The sequence below is a fragment of the Phalacrocorax aristotelis genome, chromosome 1 (genome assembly GCF_949628215.1).
Source record: "Phalacrocorax aristotelis chromosome 1, bGulAri2.1, whole genome shotgun sequence".
Lineage (NCBI taxonomy): Eukaryota > Metazoa > Chordata > Aves > Suliformes > Phalacrocoracidae > Phalacrocorax > Phalacrocorax aristotelis.
The window spans coordinates 205,341,720-205,365,630 of NC_134276.1; the positions used below are offsets into that span (position 1 = coordinate 205,341,720).

The 23,911-nt window shown below is 41.6% G+C and overlaps 1 protein-coding gene across 1 annotated transcript in view; it reads left to right on the forward strand.

Moving 5' to 3' along the window:
• The first annotated feature begins 2,825 nt into the window (after window positions 1-2,825).
• Window positions 2,826-23,911, forward strand: part of PTPN12 (protein tyrosine phosphatase non-receptor type 12) — an 83,067-nt gene continuing 61,981 nt past the window's right edge. The window contains exon 1 of the mRNA XM_075081456.1: window positions 2,826-3,045. Coding sequence (XP_074937557.1) covers window positions 2,947-3,045 — 99 coding nt within the window. The 5' untranslated portion in view covers window positions 2,826-2,946. The remainder of the gene's footprint in view (window positions 3,046-23,911) is intronic.

Sequence of the window (23,911 nt, forward strand, 5' to 3'; positions counted from 1 at the left end):
CTAGTGACACATGCCTTCTTTGGGGGGCTTTTTTTTGCCTTCTGAGGTTGTATATCCTTCTCATCAGTTAACCCAAATGAAAGGTCACTGCTACACTTGCTAGTCTGCAACAGTTTATTACAATGCAGCAATAGGTTATTAACCGGGCCAGGCTAATAACTGGGTCCTTTCAATGTGAGGCAGTAATGACAGGACATTCAAATGCAATAAATCGTGATCTTTCCTCTTCTCCTAATCAAGTCCTCTGTAACTCCGTGTATAAATGAGCAGAGTGGAGAAAACCATACCACATTCAAGATTTCATCAATCGGTTGCTTAGTCCTGGGTATCACTTCTCTAAAGTTACATGCCATCTGACACTGGGAGCACGTTTGCTGGGGCAACTGGTGAGCAAATTAAGCAACCTTCCCGAGGCAGATGGAAATCAATCAAAATGGTATGAAAAGATGACGATCCAACTCACAGTTATCCTTGGTGATCGCTGTGCCCTATCTATCTATCTATCTATCTATCTAGTTTCTGTATTTCCCCTTAGCACTGCATTTTGGTAGGGGAGAAAGAACAGGCTTGGAGAAGGAAACAGAGAAAGAAGACAGTGATTAAAGCAGGAGACGCAGGCATCTTTGTGGCTTTTCAGGGCTGACTGATTACCTTACTTATGGAGGCTGGTGTAAAGGACATGAAGAGAAGACTGAGCTCTGCCAGCTGATGTGCTTGTGTGGGGTGCTCAGGCCTCAATATTCGTGTGCAGCGGGAGTTCTTTAAGCCTCACTACCTCAGCACAGAAGAACTGATGCCCTTTCCCAGTTCCTTGATCTGTCCTTATGTCTGCTGTACGCTAGGCTCCAGGAACATCAACTGCTAAAAGAATAATCCCTTTAGAAGATGCTGAAGACTGCAGCAAATCATGCAAGAATGTTAACCCTCTTAATTTTCCAACCTGCCCCTCTGCCAGAGATGACTGCTTCTGCAGCAGTTGCAGGAGAATGAAACATGTGGCCACGCACCAGCAGCTACTGTTCAGGGTGCTACATTATAGCTCCAAACTTGCCTTCATTAGGAAGATGCTGCGTTGATGGACATCGAATTGGGCTGAGGGTGGTAACATGCCATTTTGCTAATTCTGGTACAGCGGTGGTAATCTTTAGTAGTCATCTAAACCAGTAATATCTTACGCCACCACAGGAAGACCAAGCTTTTATGTAGGTTTGTTTGGGTAGCAAAGCCAGCTTGACTGAATCATCTGAGAAGAAAAAACAGTTTTTCTATGTGCTTATATTGCAGTTCCCTGAGCTGGTTCGATGTATTCTCCAACAAGCAGTTGTGCTGGTGTGACCGCAAGTGCAACATGCTACAGTGGGTGGGAGTGAGCAGGAGAAAATGGGCAATTTCAATTTGGTAGGACTGCCTTAACTGGGTCATGCTTCTCTGCACAGACCTTTATCATTAGTCTGTGTAACAAAGTTTTGTTAGATCAACTCCATCAATAAAGGCCGTGTAGTTTTTAACGAATAATAAGACTTTGCTTATTATATTTATTATACTATATGACTGTAGATACATACACTTCTAAAATTATTTTGCTTTGCTAAAGCAGAAGTTAAAAACGTAATCAGGACACCAGGCATGAAGATGTTTTAACGTTTTCACATAAAAGAAAGGCAGAAATAGCACCCTCTTTATCTTGCCGGCTCAATGCTTTGACGTTGCCAGAACATCCTTTTTTTTATCCTGCCAGGAAGGCCGGAGGTGCCCGAGGACCCCGGCCACAGGCAGCGCTGGGGGGCCCGGGACCCTCTCCCTGCCAGGACGCTCCGCACCAGCCCCGTACGGCCCTCCCAGCAGCCGCCTGCCGCACCAGAACCGGCCCACAGCCCCTCACAGCCACCGGCGGGCAGCGCTTCCCCGTGCGGACATTTTTATTAAGTGCATAGACACAGACACACACGCGGCGGGGGGGCAGCAGTCCCCGGCGAGGAGCCGGCGCCCGCCCCGCCACCTCCCCCTGCCCGCCCGCCATCTTCCCACCGCCCACTGTTTACCACAGCACCGGCGCCGCCCGCGGCCCTGCCCCGTGCCGAGCCCTTCGCCCCGCCTCGGTCACCGCCACCACCGGCAAGCCCTGGGCACTTCCCCCCGAGGAGGGAACCTCCTTTCCTCCGGGCCGGGCCTTTCAGCGGGGACGCTCCGTGAGGAAGCGACAACCCCGCCGAGCGCGGGGACGCGGCGCCCGCGCGACTACATGTCCCGACATGCCGCGGCACCGGCCGCTGCCTCCCGGCCCGCGGCTACAGGCACCCACCGCCGCCCTATTGTCCTCCAGCCAGAGAAAACCGCACTTCGTCCTGCTCGGCCTCCCCCCTCCCCGCTTTCCTAGTGGTCCCTTCCAGGGCTCCGCTCGGCGGCTTTCGGAAGGTCCCATCCGTGGGAACCGGGAGGGGCTGGCAGGGCGGAGCCAGCTGGAGGGCGCAGCGAGACTTTCCCTCGAGGCTGGGCCAGCTGGTGATTGGCGTGCGCGACGGCCAGTAGGACGAGGCGGCCACTAGAGGAGCCAATGGACGCGATGCGGGGCGGCCCGGCTCCCGAGGAGGGGCGGGCGTAGGAAGCGGCGGTGGAGCGGGGGCCGCGCCTGCGCGTCGGGGGGGGGGGGGGGGGGGGGGAGAGGCGGGGACTTCGTCGTGTCCCTGTGTCGGCGGCGGCGGCGCCCAGGGAGGGTCGGGCGGAGGGAGGGGAGGATGGAGCGGGCGGCCGGGCGGCCGTGAGCGGGGTGGGGAGCCGCGCCGCGCCAGCAGGCCGCGGGGAGGCCCGGGGTGGGAGAAGCGCGGCGAGGCAGGGCAGGGCAGGCAGCCGGGTGACGGGCTTGTGCGGCGGAGGGGGCTCGAGGCGGAGAGCGGGCGGGCGGCCGGGGCTAGGGCTCCCGCTCCGCAGGGCGGCCGGCGGGGCAGGATGAGCCAGGAGGAGATCCTGAGGAAATTCATTAAGCGAGTCCAGGCCATGAAGGACACGGACCACAATGGGGAGGACAACTTCGCCAGCGACTTCATGGTGAGGGGCGGTGGCGCTTTGGGGGGGGCGGGCAGGGCTCCGGCTCCCCTCATGGCCGGGGGGAGGGGGTCCCGCCAGGGGGGCCGGGACGCCGGCTGCCCTTGCAGCCCCTTCCCCAGCGCCCTGCGAGGTTGGGAGGGAGCGTCGGGGGAAGCACCGCTTCCCCGTCAGGGACCTGCTATTGTGTAGCCCCGGAGCTCGGCCGGCCCCCCCCCCCCCCCCCCCGTGCTCCCCCACCGCGTTCTGAGCCGGGGGGGTGCGGGGAGGTGGCCGCCTTAATTTACCTTTCTTCCTGCTCCCACCCCCGGGAGGTTTGCCACTGCAGCCCCCTGCCCGGCCCTTCACCCCTCCCGGGGAGACGGGAGTGATCGGCTGCTGCAAAATTAAACGGGAGCCTCCCCCCCCCCGCCCCCCCTTCCTTCCCCGAGCAGATAAAGGGGCCAGAGGCAGCTCGGGGAGGGCTGCGGGCGCTTCCTCCCCCCCCGCAGCCCCTTTCTCCGCAGGGCTGCCCTCTGTCATGTCGTCTGGGGATAACCGGGCACCCCTTCCCTCCTTCCCCCTTGATCTGCCCCTCTGGCCGCCTGCTCGAGACGTCTCTTCTTCCCGAGGAGATGTGTTAAATGTATTGGGTAGTCCTTGGAGGAATATTCATCTTCCCTTCCCTAACATCTCCCTCCGCTCCCCATCCCCCACGCAGCCGTGCCCGTATCCCTCGTCCTTTCTTCCTTCCAGATCAGTTCGCTGTCAGCCTTTGGTTAACGCGTGTGCTCGGGGAAAGAATTTGTTGCAGAATTAGCTCTTTTCCCGGTTTATTTGAGCTGTTTAATCGGGCTGTTAAAATGTTTGTGGGGATTTATCTTTCGAATAGACGGTCTGAGCTGTGAACAATAATTTTGACTGGGCAGATGTCGCTGGCACTTTTCAATATTGTTTAAACACTTAATATCAAAATACAGTTTGACCGCAGAAGAGCTGACGATGAGTGGGTTAGCGACCTCTGTATACAAGCTCTTTGTAGCTCGTTTTATTATCTGGTGCTATTTGGGATTAAAACCACATTGTTAGCCCTTTAAGCTGTCAGTCCTTGCTGGTGGTCTGGGAACAAAAAAGCCACCCCAAAACCTCAATATAAGTGTCACATCAGGGATTGTCTGAAATATGGGGAGGAGGCTGTGGATGTTGCGCAAGGCGGAGGGGCATTGGGAGCCCTGGCAGGTCCAGGGGTGGAAGAGGAAGTGGAGTGGACTTTGGGAAGTAACGAGTTCATCCAGGGTGGGGTGGGAGCCCGTGGGAAATCGGCCATGCTCTTTGGGCAGGATTTTGCAAATACTGAAAGTATGCTGCTGAAACATCTGAGCGTGTGGGAAAGGAAGAGAGAAAAACATAAAATGAAGAACGCCGTTGGAGCACTAGGACACTTCTCAATCTATTTCACTGAATAGAGCATCTTTGCATGAGAATTTAAAGGTTAAATACTTTGGCTGAACCGTTTTGTTAAGTGATAGTTTTAGTAATATAATTGCTATTAAACACAAGTTGACATTTTGTCTTGTACTGATGAGTCCGTCTTGCTTACCTAAGCTACATGTATTTTACAGAAAGGGTGGCCTAGACTAGTGGAAAATGTGGGATTTTTTTAATAGCCTTCATGTTAAATAATTTGTAGTAGATCTCCTAACCCAGTTGTACCGTTTCATATCTGACAAATAGCCTAATGTTTTAGCTTTCTTATAGTTGAATGGCATAAATAGTTTTGTCACACTTTCTTCTAAGTAGTAGCACCTGTGTACGGGTAAAAATAGCTTTTGTTTCAATTTCTCTACTTGACAGCGTGTTGTTTCTATAGCTTTCAACTGTATAGCTGGGAAAACAGGACTGTAGGAACTAGTTGGCAAGGCATTTCAGGAGAAAGATGTATTACCTGAAGCAGTGTTAAATGCTTTGGAAAAAATTGCATTCAAAATTTCTTTTACTTTCAAACTTTAACATTAAAGTTTTGCATAATAAATTAAAAGAAAACCAGGAAACTAGGATGCTGATCTTTGGCCTTAGTATTCACATTAGTCTCAATATTCACCTCCATGTACTAAAGCAGATATAGATTAGTATGGCGACAAGAATCATAATTACAGATTTACTTATTTTTTCACTGTGTTGGGGCATTTTGTTGGGTTTTGGGTGTGTTTTTTTAACAGAGCCATGCTTAGATGCTCTGTGAAATTATTGAAGATGGAGAAGAAAAGAGAGGTGAAGGGGATAAAAAACTTCAGTGTTCTGTTTTCTCTAATATTTAGTGGAGATTTTTCAGGGGCATGGAGGGAGGAAGTTGTATTTTCTCATTTAAGTGCAGGATGTTGCTGCTAAGCAGTGGCAAATTTGTGGAATAGGAATTGCTGTTACTCATCGCTTCATTTCCAAGTCAAAATGGAATCTAAAAATAGGCCTGGAATAGTGGGTGAACGCAATTGAAAACAATTCTGTATTTTCACATCTTTATTGCCTTTGAATGTGTTCAGTAATAGGCTTACAGAATTATATTTAGGCCTGAGTGAATGAACTAAAAGTAGTTGATAGGCAGGTTCCAGGGAGTGATGGAAGAGAGGGTGGAGAAGCTGAGAGTTGTGCGCAGGTAGACTGATTAGTCTGGCTGAATGTTATTGGAAGTCCATAGTGTAGATGACCAGGCTGATATTTAATAATGCCATTGACGTGCCTGAACCCATACTCCACTTGGAAGGTGGAAAGGTGATATTTTTTTAATATCCGTAATCCCCCCCCTGAGAAATTGTATAAGCTAAGCACCAACAGCAAGATTGTTGCTGGAATTCATATATATTTAATTTTATTTAGTTTGCTCTAGAAGGTAAGCAGGACTTACTAGTAGATCACTTCAGTACTGTGGGTGTGCACAATTAGGTTTAAATGAAGCAAAGCGTTTGAAAACAGTATAGTCTTGCTTGTGTGCTTTGCCAATAAGCATGTATCTGGGGATATAGGTACGAGTGGGCTTTTTCCTAAAATAAGGTAGGTTAGGATTTTACTAGTATGGTTACAGTGCATCCAACAGTATACTTTTTCCTTGTTTTCTGCTGACATTGCTATTTGGGCAAAAGGAAGTTAAGTATAGATTGCTTCCTTTTGGTGTTTCATGTTGTACAAATACAGCCACCCTGGTCTAGATTCCGATTTTCTATAGTGAACATGTATCTTAAATCAAACGAGGGTTGAAAATTAAAGCTTCATATGGAGGTAAAGAGAACAGGTTTTCTAGATTTTAGAAAGACCTCAATAAGTATTTTCTGATGGTTTTGATTTAATTTATCTACAACAACACGCTTTTCTTATGCAACAGTCTTGCCAAAAGCATTCTGATGCTCTCGTTCCTATAGTTTGTCTGATGCAGATTGCCATTGTTACTGGAGGACTGAAATACGAATGGTGTAAGGCTTTAACTTAAAAATTCAGGTGTTATATTTCAAATGTTTTGTGGTATTTGATGGTCTTGCTTAATCTTTTGGGTTATATTGCTGGCTAATCTGTTGTCATGGAACACAGAGAATGCATGAAAGCGTGTGTGGTTTTTGCAGTGGGTACTGTGTAGGGGACCCTCAGCTGCTGTTTGAAGGTAGTGGTGTCAGAATGATCCTGTCTTTGATAATCAGTTTAACACTGATTTTTAACAACTTTGCAAGGAGTTACTAGGTACCTACATCTGGTGTCAGATCTTTATATACCTTGCATTGAAGAGGACACTGGTAACTAATACAACCGAATTTTTGGTGTCTGTGTTCTGTACAGTCTATCTAAGCTAAAACTCTTTGGTTTGGAGAGAGTAAAGAACTCAATGACCTGCCTTCTAAAGTATGAAAGGGGGTTTGAATGGGTCATTGATTGGAAACAGGTAAAAAGGTTGTTCCTATGTTTTTAACCTCTCAATGGTTTTATTTTCGAAATTTTTATTTTTAAGTACTTCTGCTTCATTGTTCTGTGAAAATCCTATTTAAAAAAACGGGAGGTGGAATGTGCTTGACTTCTAAGGATAAAAGCTAAGCTGATCATCTGCAGTGCTACACCAGATGTTATAAAACTTGCCTTCCCTGGGTTTTTTTTTTGGTGGTGTTTTTTTTTTTTTCTTCAAGGAAGTGCATCTTTTGTAAAATGCTTAAGACTACTAAAAATGAATTAGTAATCTAGACTATTCTAAATCACTGGTCAAGACTACTAAGTTGCATAGTGAAAGTCCGTATACTAATGGAAATCATGACATTGATTTTGTTCTATTTCCTGTACGTTCTGAAATAGCATTAAAGATCTCACAAAAAACCATAGCACTCGCGAAGCACCCTTCTTAAAAGCTCATCTGAGTATTAATATGCATTTGTGTAAACCTTTCTGATTCAGATACCATTAATGCACCTCTTGAGGATCTGTGAAGGTATTTTTCAAATTTATAAGGCAAGCATATAATCTGGATACTTGGCAAAGAAAGATAAGAGTATTATATCTCTGTGTTGTTATTTTTAAGTTTTAAAATATTGCCATTTTGGAAATAATTTTTCCAGTATTTATTTACTTAATGAGTTTCATGCTGGTAGCGTATAGTTTGAAGCATGAACTCTCAACTTATGCTTTATCATATACATTATAAAATACATGCTGTTAAGGCTAAACTAGAAAGAACGCTTTGGTAGAATAAGCTAGATGGTAAACTGTTTCTTGAAACTTCAAAAAAAAAAGATTTAATTGATGTGAATATAGGCTTGCATAAAATTCTTGTAAACTGGGGGCTTTTGGATGAACATCAACACTTCTGAGCACTTCTCTTCCCTTAAGTGTGATAGAAGGAGTGATTACCTTGAAAGTGAGCCGTAAGTATGTCGTACAGCTGATCTGTTATAAGATGCTCTGCTCTTACAGATGTGCAGGTAGGCCATAGACAACTGTCACTTTAGATATGCTTTGAGCCTTTTTATAATTTCAGAGTAAAAAATGGGTCTGTTACTACTCCCTTCCATATTTTGCTTTAATTTGAGTGTTAATGTATTTTTGAAGTTTTATTTCCGTTTACTGTATTTCAGATAGATGCTGTTAATTTGATTTGGGGGACACACATCCCAACAGATTACTTCGTGAGAAGTGATAGTCATCCAGACCATTCATAAAGCTTTGTTTACATAGGCTACATCTGGTTGGAGCAATATGTCTGAATAGCAATTTCAGTAACACTTAGCTTCAGCAGCTTCTGAAATTTTGTGAAATACCGGTCTTTAAATGTAATACAAAAATACAACTTTCTGTGAACAACTGTTCAGTTTCAATATTCAGCTTTTTTGTCCCCTTCTGAGAAAGTGAGTCCTGTTTCAAAGATGCCATGCTGAATTTTCATAGGGGCAGTTGAATATAACCACAAAGCTGCTATAGTGACCCTGGGGTATAAGAACTTGCAAACTCTGCCTAAAATTGCAGTAGTTCTTTTGGGCAAATGAAATGAAATAAGTCAGTTAGGCAGTGCTCTGGGTTGTGTCAAATAGCTTGCGTGGTAGTAAGTTCGGTTGGCTCAGTCTCCAAAGACAGTGGCATGTACGTCTACTGTTCTTATGGAGTACAGGTTTGTGTCCTGATTTTGCTGAATATTACAGAATTGTTCAGGAGGAGCAAGCGGTAATCTTGAGCTTGCCACTCATGGCACACTACATGCACTCCAAATAATTTAAACAGCATGTCAAATACATACTTTGCTTTTATTCTGATCTCAGGCCTACAGTGCCTTTTGTTGAATATTTTATACATATATAGAGATAGATACGTGTAGCTAGGCACGTAAATACCTGTATATAGATGTCTCATTTGACCATAGTTCATCAACCCTAGACCCTGATCTATAGTTCTGTGATCTATGTACATGCAGAGATACATGCCATATACATATATATGGATATATCTGGATGTATGCTTATATACTGCTCTGTATAGATCTGTCACTGGTAGCTATAGTAAGAATTTCTTGCTTTGGAGTGTACATAATTTACCTTAAAACTGCAATAGGTTCAGACTATTTTTCCTTTATATTATTACAGCTAAATAGAAGTTATGAGCTCTGCAAGTAGTGAAAGGTTAATCTGAATATCTGCTTATCTAACCTGTGTACCTTTGTTAATAGTAAGTGTAACAAAAGTCTGAGGCTTTTAAAATTCATCTTAAAGCCTTTGATTTGTAATAAACAGAAATCCTCTTTGATTTCCTTCACTGTTAGTATTTAAGATGTGTGGTTTCTCTGTTGTGTACTGGTACACTTGTACTGTAACATGCTTAGCACTCAGGAAATTTTGGCATAGAGAAAAGAGTAGCGCAGTTGTTAGCAGTGGGAAAAGATGAAACTATCGTATACCTTGTTCACATTTGTAGAACCCAAGTCAGAAGCTAGATGATGTTTTTCTTCTTGGTCTTATAAAACAGCTCCCATTTAGGGAGAGGTGCCAGTGTTAAAGGTCAGATATGGAACTAACGCGTAAGTTAATTGGGTAGAGCAGCAGCTCTTTGTGCCCTGAGGAAGTGTGGTGTTTGCATCCTGGTATTTGCATCCTGGTGTTTTCCTCAGGCTGTTGTACTCCACAATTGCTACAGTTATGCCAGTGTAGGCTTGGGTAACCTAGCCATGTATATTTGCCCTAAATGAAGCATGGATATGCATTTCTGTTCCTGTTAGCTAGTATGCAAATGTTGCAAAGAGATTAAGCTCTTTGTTTTCCTGATTCATGTGGCAAAAAACCTTGCCACTATAAACTTAACTAATTAATTATTTGTTCAAATTTGAATAGTCAGAATGTGTTCATGGAAGAAGAGCACTCTGTTGCATTTTTGATCCAGAGCTGGGAGCCCCAGAGAGTGGCTGTATTGTTAGAGTACTGTCTCGAGTCCTTCTACAGCTTCAAGAAACAAAATTACATTCAGACCCAATACCGCTGAGACAGTACAAATATAAAGCTGATAGCTTTACTAGGGAAGCTGAGAGCAGAGCAGCAAGGTAAGGAAGGAGTTGTAAGAGGATAAGAGCACAAGAAAGTCCGTCAGACTTCAGGAGCATTGTTCCGGGTTGGGAACCATTGTTTTACAGTATCTTTGAATAGTGGTGTCAGGGTGTTCAAGTCACTGCAAGGTTTGCATAGGAAAGTTACTGCTTGTATCTCGGAGGCCCTTATTCTAGCTATCCTTTTGCCATCAGCTTTAGAATGAAAAAAATGTTACACACCTAAAAAGATGAAGTAGAGAAATAAGTTTCCCAAAAGGTACCAGACAAACAGAGGTATAAATGGGTGACCTAGTTTGGTTGACCTAATTTTTCCTCCTATCTATCCTCCTACAAACTGATACTTTTAATTTCTTGAAAAGGTAATTTTATTGGTGGTAATCAATTTCTGGAAAGACTTAAAAGCAGTATTGCTCTAATGGAAGTGTCTTGAAAGAAAAGCCTAGAAGAATTGAATTATCAGCTGTAAAAAGTATCAAGCTGATATAGCCAGTTACTTCAATAGGGAAAAATATCTAGCTATTATAAGAAGGCTGAAGCTATGAATGATGTTACCTTGTGGGCTAGATGTGTCATTAGGAACAAAAGCAAATAAAGATACATGTTTCATTCATTCAGATTTCTAGAAGGAAGCGTCAGTAATTCTGAAGGAAATCCTACTGTGATCCTTCTGACAGTTCTTTAATTTATTTTACTTCTGAGCTCTCGTAGTCCAGTAAAAAGAATTTAATTACCTAGTGTTAAGAATGTGCCAAGAGCCACTACATTACATTAGTAGACTAAAAGTTGTAAGTGCTGTATGGAACAGTTGGCTTGTTCAGGTTTTAATATCACAGAATCACAGGCTGGAAGGGACCTCAGGGATCATCTAGTCCAACCTTTCTGGGAAGAGCAGAGTCTAAACAAGATGGCCCAGCACCCCGTCCAGATGACTCTTGAAGGTGTCCAACGTGGCCGAGTCAACCACTTCCCTGGGGAGATTATTCCAATGGCTGACTGTCCTCACTGTGAAAAATTTCCCTCTGGTGTCCAATCGGAATGTCCCCAAGAGCAACTTGTGTCCATTGCCCCTTGTCCTCTCCATGGGACTCCTTGTAAAAAGGGAGTCTCCATCATCTTTGTAGCTACCCCTTAAGTACTGGTACATGGTGATGAGATCCCCTCTGAGCCTCCTTTTGTCAAGGCTGAACAAACCCAGTTCTCCCAGCCTATCCTCGTATGGCAGGCTTCCCAGTCCTTTGATCATCTTGGTGGCCCTTCTCTGGACCCCTTCCAGCCTGTCCACATCCTTTTTGTATAGCGGGGACCAGAACTGCACACAGTACTCCAGGTGTGGCCTGACAAGCGCTGAGTAGAGTGGGCTGATGATTTCTTTCTCTCTGCTGGCGATGCCCTTTTTGATGCAGCCCAGCACCCTGTTGGCCTTCTTGGCTGCAGCAGCACACTGTTCGCTCATGTTGAGCTTCCTGTCCACCCAGGACCCCCAGGTTCCTTTTGACAGAGCTGCTCTCCAGCCAGGTGGATCCCAGTCTGTACTGCACTCCCGGGTTATGTTTTCCCAGGTGCATGACCTTACACTTGTCCTTGTTGAACTTCATAAGGTTCTTGTTAGCCCACTGTTCCAGCCTATCCAGATCTCCATGCAGAGCAGCTCTCCCTTCTGGAGTGTCTACTTCCCCACTCAACTTGGTGTCATCAGCAAACTTCATTAGGCTACACTTGATGCCATTATCCAGATCAGTTATAAAGATATTGAATAACATTGGGCCCAATATCGATCCCTGGGGGACTCCATTTGTGACAGGTTGCCACTTGGAAAAGGAGCTATTTACCACCACCCTTTGGGTGCGGCCTGTCAGCCAGTTCCCCACCCACTGCACAGACCACTTGTCTAGGCCACAACACAGTAATTTCTCCAGGAGGAGACTGTGGGGGACTGTATCAAAGGCCTTGGATTTGCTATGATTTGCAGAAATCCTAACACAGTTGTTAAGTGTTTGTAAGCATAGCCATATAACTTAGGCTCCTTTCTCTTTGGAGGAAGGGCTATACTTTCTTTATGTGTTGGAGGGCAGGCTTTGATTCTTAAACATTATTGAAATATATTGGTTTTAAGTGTACGATATTAGCTATGAATTTTAGTGTCTAAAGTCATGTGTTGGAAAGCATCAGTCTCTAAAGGGAAGTTAGTTAAAATTGTATTGCTTTAAAGAACGTATGTGCTACTTCAGTCTTTTGTGATAATACTGAACTTGTCAATTTTAAACAAACTTTTTCACATTAACTTCCTTCTTTTGTAGACTTGTAAATTGTAGCCGGTTTTGTTTGTTTTTCTAAGGTCAGAGTACAGTGGTGTCCTCTTGAACAATTCTGCATCTCGCTGCATTTGTGTCTTGCTGTCTTGTCATTCTGACTGCCTCATGTGGGTGACATCTGCGTTTTGTTTTTCATCTGAAAACACAGATGTTTTGTACTCTTTCTGAGTACAGGAAGAGTAGCTTCTACGTGGATCAGTAAGATTGAGAGCAGTTCTTTCTTTGGTTCTGGAGAGGTAGATGACCATCTTTCAGCTGTGCAGCTGGGCTACAGTGAAAACAAGGGGCCAAGACGTTTTCTTCTAGACAGCTAATAAAGGACAATCAATGGGAGGCTGAAAAGGATGTAGTACATGAGTGGCATTGTCTCATCTTCCTGCTTTTATTGAGGCTGGGCAGTTAGCACCTCTGCTATCATTGCTCTTTCATATCTGCCTTAGGGTCAATATCACGGATGAGGAATCCCTTTCTTGTGCTGAGCTGCATGTCTGCAGCTGTTTAGACAAGGTTCTAGTTCACTCAGAGTTTGGCTGAACTTCAGAGACCGGTAGGCGTGATTCCCAGCTACTCACCACACTTAAGAGTTTCAGGGGCTGTTGATCCAGAATTTTCATATTGTTTTCCATAGTTTATTTTTTTAATAGATGTTGTCTTTCATTTATGTTAGTATGGCATTATTCCTCTGATAGTTATTGGAGAATGGCTATCTTTGAACAACTGGGTTCCTAATTTAAAGGATGCTATATGGGTTTCCTGTCCTAAAGTGTTCAAGGGTCTTACCCAGTGTAGACTATGCATCATGTTGAAATGACTGACTTCTGTGGAAACTGCACAGCTCTTAAGAAGCCTGAGTGGTGTTCCATTCTGTCCTAAATGCTTCATTTCTTACATGACTATATTTGATTCTCTAATGCGTAACCCTGTCGTGGAGAGCGTCTTTTTTCCCTCAAGGCACTCAGTGTTCTGGTAGCAAATACGGTGCTTGGGTATAGCTTCCTGCTTAGACAGATTTTCTTACTGGATTAATTGTCCGGTGTTTGCACAGTCTTACTGCACAAGTGCGAGAAATTAATTAACATAAAAAGCAGAACAAACAAAGCAAAAGAAGTGATATGAATAGTGTGCTGCACTTTGGCTGTGGATAGGTTAGGTTTGTAAGTTGATGACTAGCTGCTCTGTAAGTGAGTAAAACTGATCATGGGGATGCCTCAGTGGTAAATGTGTTGTCCTGCATTTTTGCAGTGCATAGCGCTCTTTTTTTTTTTCACTGCTTTTCCACATCTAGAAAATAAGTCCTAAATCTTCCTTCATTTTCTACTTCAGTCTTTGCCTTCCTGCATAGGAAGCAGGATTATAACTGGAAGCTATGCTTTCATTATTAGTTACTCCCTCATGTATATTCTGATAATTTCAGCAAATAGGTAATTGTTAACTGAAATGAATATAGTTGTCCAGTAGGAGTACTCAAGGGAATCATTAAGCCCAAAATAAAGCTGGAAAATGAAACACTACTCTGGAGGGAAGGGCATATGTAGGTTAGTTTAACTGCTTCAAAAACCTGAGAATTCCTGCAGAAATGAATTCATTATAAATTGCCTATAGGGCAGCACCCCTATTGCACAAACTGTTAAAGGAAGGAGATAATCTCTTAGATGGTGTGAGTCTCCCCACATAGCTCTAAGTATATGACAGTTTCTTCTAAGGCTTCCATTTTCAGTAGCATAGGTGGTTACACAAAGCTGCGTTGATTTTTATTATGACCAAATTAAAATGTAAAACTAATTTTAACTCATTTCCTGTGAGGTTGCGTAAACACAATTGTGTATAAGTATTGATGGACAATATAAGGAACTATAAGTAAATGGAGAAAAACCACTATGATTTTAGGCAGGTGGAAGGATCTTGGAAAAGTACTTCAGGCACTCACTAGAATTTTTTTTTAGTAAAGAAATACTCTGTTTTGTAGATACTTTATTTTATTGTTATTTCTACTTCATGAAGAGTAGGCCCAGAATGGAGAAGTGTAACTTCATTTGTTTCCTGTAATAGCTTTTTGCTATAAAACTGGAACACAGGAGCTTTGCACTTGAAGCTTTGGAAACAAGTCTGTTTTTTAAACTGAATGTTCTGAAGTAAGTTGTCATTAAGCTGCATGTTAAGCCATATAGTCACTCACAAATCAATCACAACCTTTTATATTTTCCTTATAAACAGAAGAACTTTTCCAAAGGCTATTCCATAGAACTGCTGTGGGAATTGCCCTGATGCTCTGTAATAACATTGCTCCAGTTGCTTCTTCAATTGGTGCCAGATATTTTCTTAATATTTTGATTAAGGTGATGAAATTTGAGCTTTCATTTCTTTTCTTTGTTTTTTTCTTACAGTGAAAATGCAGCCTGCAAGTTGTTTAGGATGCCAGCTTCCTATTTTTCTTGTTCTGAAAAGAACAGGTAGAAACTTGAATACATGAAACTGCGGCAGAGAGAAGCATAGTTGTATTTCTTACAAATTACAGAAATCTGTAGCCTGTTAATAAAAGATATAAATAGAGAGACCAATAACACTGAAAAAATGTGTCAGCAAGCTGTTGCCATAAATCCATGTATAAACTGTGATTTCCTAAAGGGAAATAATATTTACTGCTAAAATGCTAGCTAATCCCACAACTAATTCTAATACAGGATAGCCAGAATGAGAGCTTACATTTAGTAATTTATAAATTATTAAACACTATAACATTTTTGGTGCAAAGCTATAGCAGTGTATCTTTCTGGCACAGCATTTTAAAAAGCATTAGCGCTGTTTAAATTGGTGATTGTGTGAAAATGAAGCCAGCTTACTGTTTGTACAGTCTTATAGCATACATAATAGGCTTCCCTTCCTGTATTCATAGAAAAAAAATATTCTGTTTCTTGTAAGATAAGGCAATATGATCATCCAATGGAGAAACTATGTGAATATAAAAGCCTTGGCAATGATATTTTTAGCTCTTATGGATGAAGATAACTTCCAGACATCATAAGTGTGCATCAGGTGAGGATGTGTTTAGAACTGAGAAAAGTAGCAATGAAGTGAAAAGGGAATTGAGGCAGGGGTATAATTAAGTAGCGAACTGATTTATTTCTGGAGAGACAGTACCTTTGAACTAAACACGACTATGATTTTAGTCAGGTAAAGGACCTTGTATGGCATGTCAGGGAGTCACTGGAATTTGCTTTAGTAAATAAATGCAAAAATGAGTTCCTTCTAGTCTTGCATTTAAGTGCCACGTCCTTTAGACTTTATGGGGTCATTGTATTACCACTTTAAAACCTCCAGACCTTGATCCTGAAGGCAGGAATTTGCTGAATCATGTACTGATGGGGTAGATTTTCAGGTGTCATTCTTTGTGAACTATTCCAAGACAAGTGATAATAACACAGCAGACAATATTTACTTGTAAGATTTGTATGGGTTTTTTCGTTTCCCTGTTAACATGTTCTTGCAAGTGAGGTATTGGAATTTAGCATTAATTGGAAACAACTGAGAGCATCTGTTCGGAGGAACATAGTTCAAGCATATAAAATTGGTAAACTGAAGATTTGGGTAGAGATCACAATCTTCTTTCCTTTCTGTGGTAGGTCAGCTTAATGAGTATATAATTGTCGTATTGTATGGAAAATTAGAGTATATAAAACCTTTTAACTTATGAACTGGGCTTGGGAAAAGCTCTAGAAAGTTGAGGAACTTCGCTTATGCAAGGTGTATTGTGATTTTTTTTAAGGTATCTCAAATGCCATGGAGGAAGGATTTTTGCAGAAGACAAAATAGAAGAAATGCTCGCTGGTGTGAGCTTCCTTTTGCGTTCATACTTCTGTCTTTTGATTTGTCATTAGTTTGTTGGATCTAGCTTTTGGACATTGTAGAAGCAAGATACCCTTTAGGAATTCTGCATTTATGTCAGCTAGTCATTGAATCATCCCTGCAAAGTGTGTAGTTTTCCACTGGGCATAGTACTTTTGTCAGATCTTATGCAAATTGCAACATGTATTTTTTGATAGATCAATGTTGATATGTGCTCAATCTTGGATATTTTATTTTAATTTTGCTTCTCTCTCTTTATGGTTGTGGGGGTTTTTTTTCCTTTTTCTTTCTTCCCTCCCTTTTACTCCTGTGCTTGTGCTAGCTTATCCTTGTACTGCTAGAATGATTTCCTTATTTTTTAAATCATCAGTTGTTACTGATTTTGGAAGACAGAGGCCATTTTGCATGGTGATTAGAACCATGTGTATAAATTACATATCTTCCTTCAGCTTTGTCTTTGCCTTGCTTTTAGGCTGGGAGCTCTTTAGGACTAGGATTAGCTTTACACAGGTTTTTACGGATTTAATGGACTGAAGGCAAATGATTGCCTATAGCTTAGTTTGTTACCCTTTTAAGCTGTGCAGGCATTGATTGATTGGTCAATTGTTGGGTTACAATAAGAGGTAAGGTGTATGGGTGGATTTTTTCTGTTGGGTTTTTAGTTTGTTTTGCTTTAATTCAATGGTCAAAGTAGAGCTGGCTGGTCTATTTGAGTCTGGTTTTAAATTCAGAACAGAATAGCTTAGCCACACGGTTTATTGGCTCTTATCCTCTTAAAGAGAAAGTTATGCTCGCAAATGTTACCTGGTCTGATAATCAACATTTTTTTAAATATGTAAATATCATAGAAGTTCGTTAGCTCTGGACAGTGGGGCACGAAGCCTGGGAAGAAGGACAGTGAGGCTTAACCAGACTGGCTAAAAGCAACTGCAGGTATTGAAAGGGTTTCTGCAAAGCTGTTTTGACTGTAACAGGCTGTTTTCTCTGCATGTCTGAAAGTTGGACTTCTTTGATTCTCTTTGGAAATGGCCTTTGTAAGACTTATCATGCAAACTGTTCCCTATGAATTTTCACATTATTGTTTGTTCAGTTTACCAGGCTTAATATTCCAGGGTTAGTGCTGGACCAGGTAATATTGCTTATGGATCCCTCTCCTCAAAAGAGAAACTGTAGTATTGAAGTATTGTCTAAGTTTGGTTATTACAGAGATTCCTGGAGACCAAAGCCTAACTTGAGTATCTTGAAATAAATGTTGAGTACTGACAGCTACAAGGGATACAGTCAATATTCAGAGAGAATAGCAGTGCAGCTTCCATTGGGGTCATGATGCAATTTTCTAGTAAATAGTGTGCACTTCAGCATTCTCACATAATGTACTATTCACCATAATGCACCTATAAGAAGCACTTGCATCCTGATAAGACATTGTGATACTTCACTACTCCAGTGAATGAATTCACTTTGGCTGTAGAGTATGTATTTCTGTATTTTGAATTTTAAAGCCAGGACTTAGCAGTCCTGTATGTCTCATCCTATTACTTGTCATGCTGTTACTGTCTTTTTAGAACAAACATGTATTCCTGTCTGGGCTTATTAGCATTAATAGCTGTTCTGGTTACCCAGTGGAATACTGATGCACAATGCTAGCAACTGGGAATGAGAAGAAAGTAGCCTTTAAGGGAAGACACAATGCAAGGATTAAAGAGGGCATTGCTTTAGAAAAATGCTGCTGTTCCTTAAAGTCAAACTGCAGCAGAGATTAGGGTTGAGGTTAAACTTAACTGACGCATTGAAAATAAATTGATATCTTTTAAAGCTATTGATGATGTTTGGAATGCTGCCACTTCCATCAAGGGAAAAATCAGATTGAGAAACTTGGCTTATGTCTTACTTAGTGTGCTTAAGTAGTTGTCTTCTCAGTAAGGGTGGGGAGTTCTGATATTTGGAAAGGGTCATTGTTTCTCCCCAACCCAAACTGCATGAAATACCTAGCCTATTTCATAACTAGAACTACCGCAATAAGCAGTCTTCCACATCTGTAGCAATTTAGAAGTTTTGGTTTTTTTCTGAGTAACAGCGGATCTGTTTCCACACTGAAAAGCAAGTCATGTAGTTTTCATGGCTGTAAGGAGCAGTACAACCTGTTCCTCTTAGGTTGTTCAGTGCTATGTAACCTCACTTTCCCAGTTCTTCATTCTGAAGAGGTGTGAGTAGCCGTTTCACAAACTTCCATTTCCATTATCTGAAGGTGTAATTAAGTGTTGATTCTCCAATTTTAGATCTGCAAGTTCAATACTCAGTAAAATGCTATAAAGTGTAATTTTTCTCAAGGGAGGCAAAAAACCATATTGATGGAGAAGGAAGCAGTGAAGAGTAAAAGTTAGGAGGAAGTTATTCAAAAACCAGGAGTTTCTTTGTGAAGATTACATTACATTCCTGTGAGCTAAAACAGGAAGGTATTTGTAGCTTATTTGTGTGCAGGTTAGCAGCCTGCTGCTCTCTTGGTGAGTAATGTATGTTGAGCAATATACTGAGTTGAAAGAGACAGCAAAAATGTGGAAGAAGTTCTGCTTGTGCCAGGAACTGTCACCAGTATTTTACAGTCAAAGAAGGCCTGACTCTGGTCTCTGCAGGCAGTGGGCTTTGTGATGCTAATCTACCCGCTGCCCCTCTCCTGATGTGTCCACTGTCAGAGCGTCTCACCAAGTCACCTTCTTAATTCTGTGGCTTTGCTGCAATGGCTTCCTGTTTTCTAGAATTAGAATGTGAATTTGACCACAACTGTAGTATGTTCTCAGATTTTTTTCAATGTATCTGTAAAGAGAAAAGAGGAATACTTCATTTAGTGTTGAGCAACTTTCCTGTTCCTAGATGGGCAAGTGTGGGCTGTAGCCAGCATCAGTAGCAAGTTGCCATAAAGACAGTGTTTGCACTGATATGGGGAAGGAATGGCAATAAAGGAGATTGGTGGTTTACAGAATAAGATTAAAAGAAATAAAGTAAGGAACAGGAGGTGAAAAACTGTTAAACTTGGTGCAGTGGTTAAATGAAATCTCAATATATAAATAGCTATTGTCATTTATGTGAACTATTGCCTTCAGTACAGTAAAATGGCCCAGCTAACCCTTGTCTATAGGGGTGGATATGAAACTCTGTCCTGGTGATACTTCATTGTACCAGAAGTTGAAGTCTTGCACTGATGAAGCAGCATGGCTCATACTAAACTTAAAAAATCCCAAAGGTACAGAAGTAGGATGTCCCTCTATCCATATCTTATAATTATGTAGATCATCAAAAACTGTCCTTTCCTGTATTCCATGTGTTAGCTTCTATAACATATGATGGAAAGAAGCAGATGAATAGCAGCTTATGCACTTACAGCTAGAGGAAAACTTAAGTACGCCATAGTTACAGTTACTTAAAAAGAGAAGGACCGGCAAGCACAGTGTTCCTGTAATGCGTGTATGCACATGGGAAGAAAAACCTGGAGTTATTTCCATACTGAGGGCAGTCTTTCTGAGACTTCTCCAGGTTCACAGCATAAGAGCAAAAGGGTAAAACTGTCTGAGATTTTCTCAGGCAAATAGAAGCTGGGTAGAAGACAGGCAGTCCCTTAAAAATAGCTTGGTTATAAAACAATGAATAGTTAAAGTGATCATAACTACAGTTGTGGTGTTCAGGACAAAGCAATAAAATGAATGAGATTTTTTTATCCTTTCCAGGCAGTGTAATACAACCTGCTGTACAAGGTGCAATAGGCATATTCTTGACTGGGCGGAAGATGGGTAGTAAATTTTAGGATCGTATGATACTCCATGGTTTCTTCAGAATATTAAAAAATGCTGTAATGTGTCAAATCAAATGTACACCTAGTCTAATACTTTATTCCGACTGGTGGATACTGGGAGAAAGAATGTAAGAAAGGAAATTGAGCCGTCCTCCCAGTTTCTTTCAGTGGCGGATTCTGAGTAGCAGCTCCCAGACTGTGGACACGGAGCAGCAGGCTGGTGATCACAGGGCACCAGGACCCATTGCTGCTGTATTGGCAGCCAGGGTAGCAGCAGGTGCTGCTACCTGGCACGTTTAAACATGGCACTGTGCTGCTTGCAAATGTTTTACTTTTTTAGCTCTGTATAATTTCCTTTCATTCAACTTCCTCTTTTTTTTTTAAGTTCCTATTTCTAAAGGAAAAAGTTGCGGTGATTTTTTTTTTTTAGCCTTTTCCTGTCTGGCAAGGATACCAGATGTAAGCATGCAGTAACTATAAGTGGTTCTTCTGGAGCTGTGACTTTAGCCAGGTCCTGTGCTTGCTCAAATCTGCTTCAAGGTAGTTTTTCTTGTTGGGGGATCAAATGAGAGAGCTCTCTGGCAAATTGATCTAATATCTTTAGAAAGAAAGAAATCTGTACTTTGTACCCCATCCAAAATTCTTAGTTTCTTATTTTTCAGCTTCATAACCTTCCTAATCTCCTCCACGAGAACCACCATATTTCTTGTGTGTGCTTACCACTACTGTGATTGCTTCCTGGATAGTGTAGGTCTTATACAATCCTGGATACATTAAAATATGTTACAGAAAACTTAGCTTGATTTTTCTCACCTTCCTCTTGTTTGTCTGTCTGCTTTTGTAATGCATGGTGCTGCTTTGCCTCTGGCATGACCTTGCCTGTCAGCCCTCCATAATTTGTAGAGTGGCATTAATTTCCCAGTATGTGGTCCTGCTGTCAAGTTTAAGACTCCTTTTATATTGGTATTCTCCTTTTAGTCTCAAATTTAGACAACCCTGAAGTGGTCAGGCAGTTGGACAAGGTGATCGTTGTAGGTACCTTCTAACTTAAATATTCTATTCTAGATTTATTGTTTATCAATACCTAGATTTCATGCAGGTGAGTAGAAACACCTACCTATTTCTTCCTGCAACAAGCACTTAATGTGCCTGAACTTTGACTTCTGCTCAGCCCTTTATTTAGGGTGTGGTGCTTTCACGCCTACCACAGAGGATCCCATGCTGTGCTATAATAATTTATTCTGTTGCTTCTGAGTCTAAGCCTCTTAAGTTTTGATTGAATTTTGGTAGATGTAGAGACCATTCTTGTAGCTAATATTTTAATTTTTTTGTCCAAAAGTGTTGTTTTGTGTTTTGGGGTATTTTAGGAAATAAGAAACAAATACTTTTATCTTGCAGCCTTTTTAATCACACATTTTTCAGTGCTTTAGTATTTATTGACCAATGTGCTCTACTTTTAATCAGCAATGTTGCATGAAACAACTCTTGGCCTTTAGCCTCTGACCTTACTGGCTAAACTTTGTGTTGAGGACTATATTTGTTCTGTGTCTGGTACCACAAATGGTACTGTTGCTGGCTGCTTCTGTAGTGGCCCAGGTGATGCCCAGGGATGCTTTATAAGAATGTCCTCCTTTACAGTTGACCTGATATCAAAGGACTATCAGCTGCTTTCTATTCCTTGGGATCCAAGGTTTTCCTCTGCCAAAGAGGACACTGACATCTAGTGGATGGGTTCCACAGACACAGGGCAAGCAAATTGTTGCTTTAAGGCTGTCTGTCTGCTGGACTCTTACCTAAATTTTGCTTTCGTTTAGATCCTCAGGGTTGTTTGGAAGAAGGAGTAAAAAAAATAGCCTAGCCAGTTTTGTGTAACTTCTGGCATATAAGGATTAGATTAAGGGTTGTACTGTCAAGCTGGTTGGGTTTTTTTGTTGGTGGTTGGGGTTTTTTTGCTCTGTCAAGATGTAGATGTGAGCCTCAGATGTTTGTAATAAAATGATTTAAGATATTGCATTCCCCAGTTGTCCTCCCAGCCTGTGAAGAGGATAAGTTACCTGTGTGGCACAGCAAGAAGAGGCAGATGTTCTAGCTTTTACCTCTGAGACAGATTGTGCCCCTAAGTTGCCTTCAGTTCTGGGTCTATCCTTTCAAGGAAACTTGAAGCGTAATAACACATGGCAGTGTTGCTTTGCAGCTTGTCTCAGACATCTATTAGTTTAACTGGGATCCAAGTAGCAGGAAATCTTAATAAAAACACATTTTTTCTAGGAATGTTCCTAAGCAGAGAACAGTGCTTAGAAATAAACCTTTCTGAAAATGTTCATCAAAACACTAGTATTGCTTTAAAGACAAAAATAGGCTTTCTGGTTAAATTAATAAAATCCAGATTTCTTTATCAAAGAAGATAAATGCCGCATAAAACTTGATAGTTCAGTAGTTAAGTATGGCACCTTCTGCTATCAGAGACAGTTGATGTGGACTGAGTAAATCATTGTGCCTGTGAGCACTTAACATCATTGCTGCAGAGTATTGTTTGATCTCTGAGGGTTTAAGTCATTCTGCACTAGTGTTCATTAAACAATAATGTACTGGTTTTGGATTTGTTGACCATCTAGTAACTTTCTAAATGAGGTTATAACAAGAGACAGTTTCAAAGCACTTAACATTATGGCTTAAAATCAGAAGCAGCCTTTCAGGCCCCACTTAACAGTGGAAGGGTCAGAGAAAGTATAGACTGACAGTGCTTAGGATAAGGGTATTTGACTTAAATGTTTGGTGATGGCCTTAAAAAGGAAAATACTGCTTCCTTGTCCAGAGAAGACATAGAATCTTCCAGCAAAAAATTCCATGGTTATGTTACTGTTTGCTAGCATTCTTTGGTTACAGCAAAACTATTCTCAAGTAGAACCAGACTATCACAACCGAAAACATTAACATGAAATACCAGAAAACAAAATATAAAAGGTTACGAACACTTTCTTTGTGCTAATGGGCGCTTATGCAATGCAAGCTATAGATAAAGTAGAACCATGAATCTTTTAGTCCTAAGAGGAAAATTTCAGTAATTCCAGATTGAATCAGTTTTATTAATATCAGACCAGGAAGAAAAGAAAGAACATATAATCCCTAAAAGAAGCAAAATCACAGCCTCAACTGACCCATCATTTTAATAAGAAAGAAAGAAGAAAAATTGCTTTTATCTCCTCTTGCTTCTTGAGAATTTATATTGTCTCATCTCTAAAAATATCCCAGCATGCTGGACTTACTGCTGAATACAGCCTGTGTATCAGTAAATATCCTGTGTCTTTATTACCTCAATGACTACTGTAAACGTGTCGAGTTGTCATTTGTGATGATTTGCATGCGCGTCTCCTCCATTGTCAGCTTCTAGTATACAACTTTATTTGGCATTTTTTTAAGATTAGTCTCTTTTACACTGAAAGTATGTCTGCTTACTTTATGTAATATTCCCATCTTCCCCTCCTATTGATTGTCATCAAACATCTGTTAGTGTGCACTGCTTTTCATGAGAATTCATGAAGAAAAATGCCTGATTGGCCTGGGAAGTTTTTGAGAAACTCCACTTTTGAAATTCCTCCAGTCAGGTGATTTTTTTTTCAATTTTTTTCCTTTTGGAAACAGTCTAGAAAAACTCGTCTTGCCTGAATTCTTATAAAAATTCACATACTCTTCTCTTGAATTGGCACCATATCAAGTACTTATTTGAAGCTCAGATTAGAACTGCTTCCTTTCCTGAGAAAGGAAGTGGAGTCTTACTACTTTGTCAGTTATTCCACATAGATGAGAAATATAGATAAGCATCTTGAGGCTGGATCTGAAGGTATTCCTGTGGATTTCTGAAATACCTGGAGTAAATCTATCATCCAGAACCTG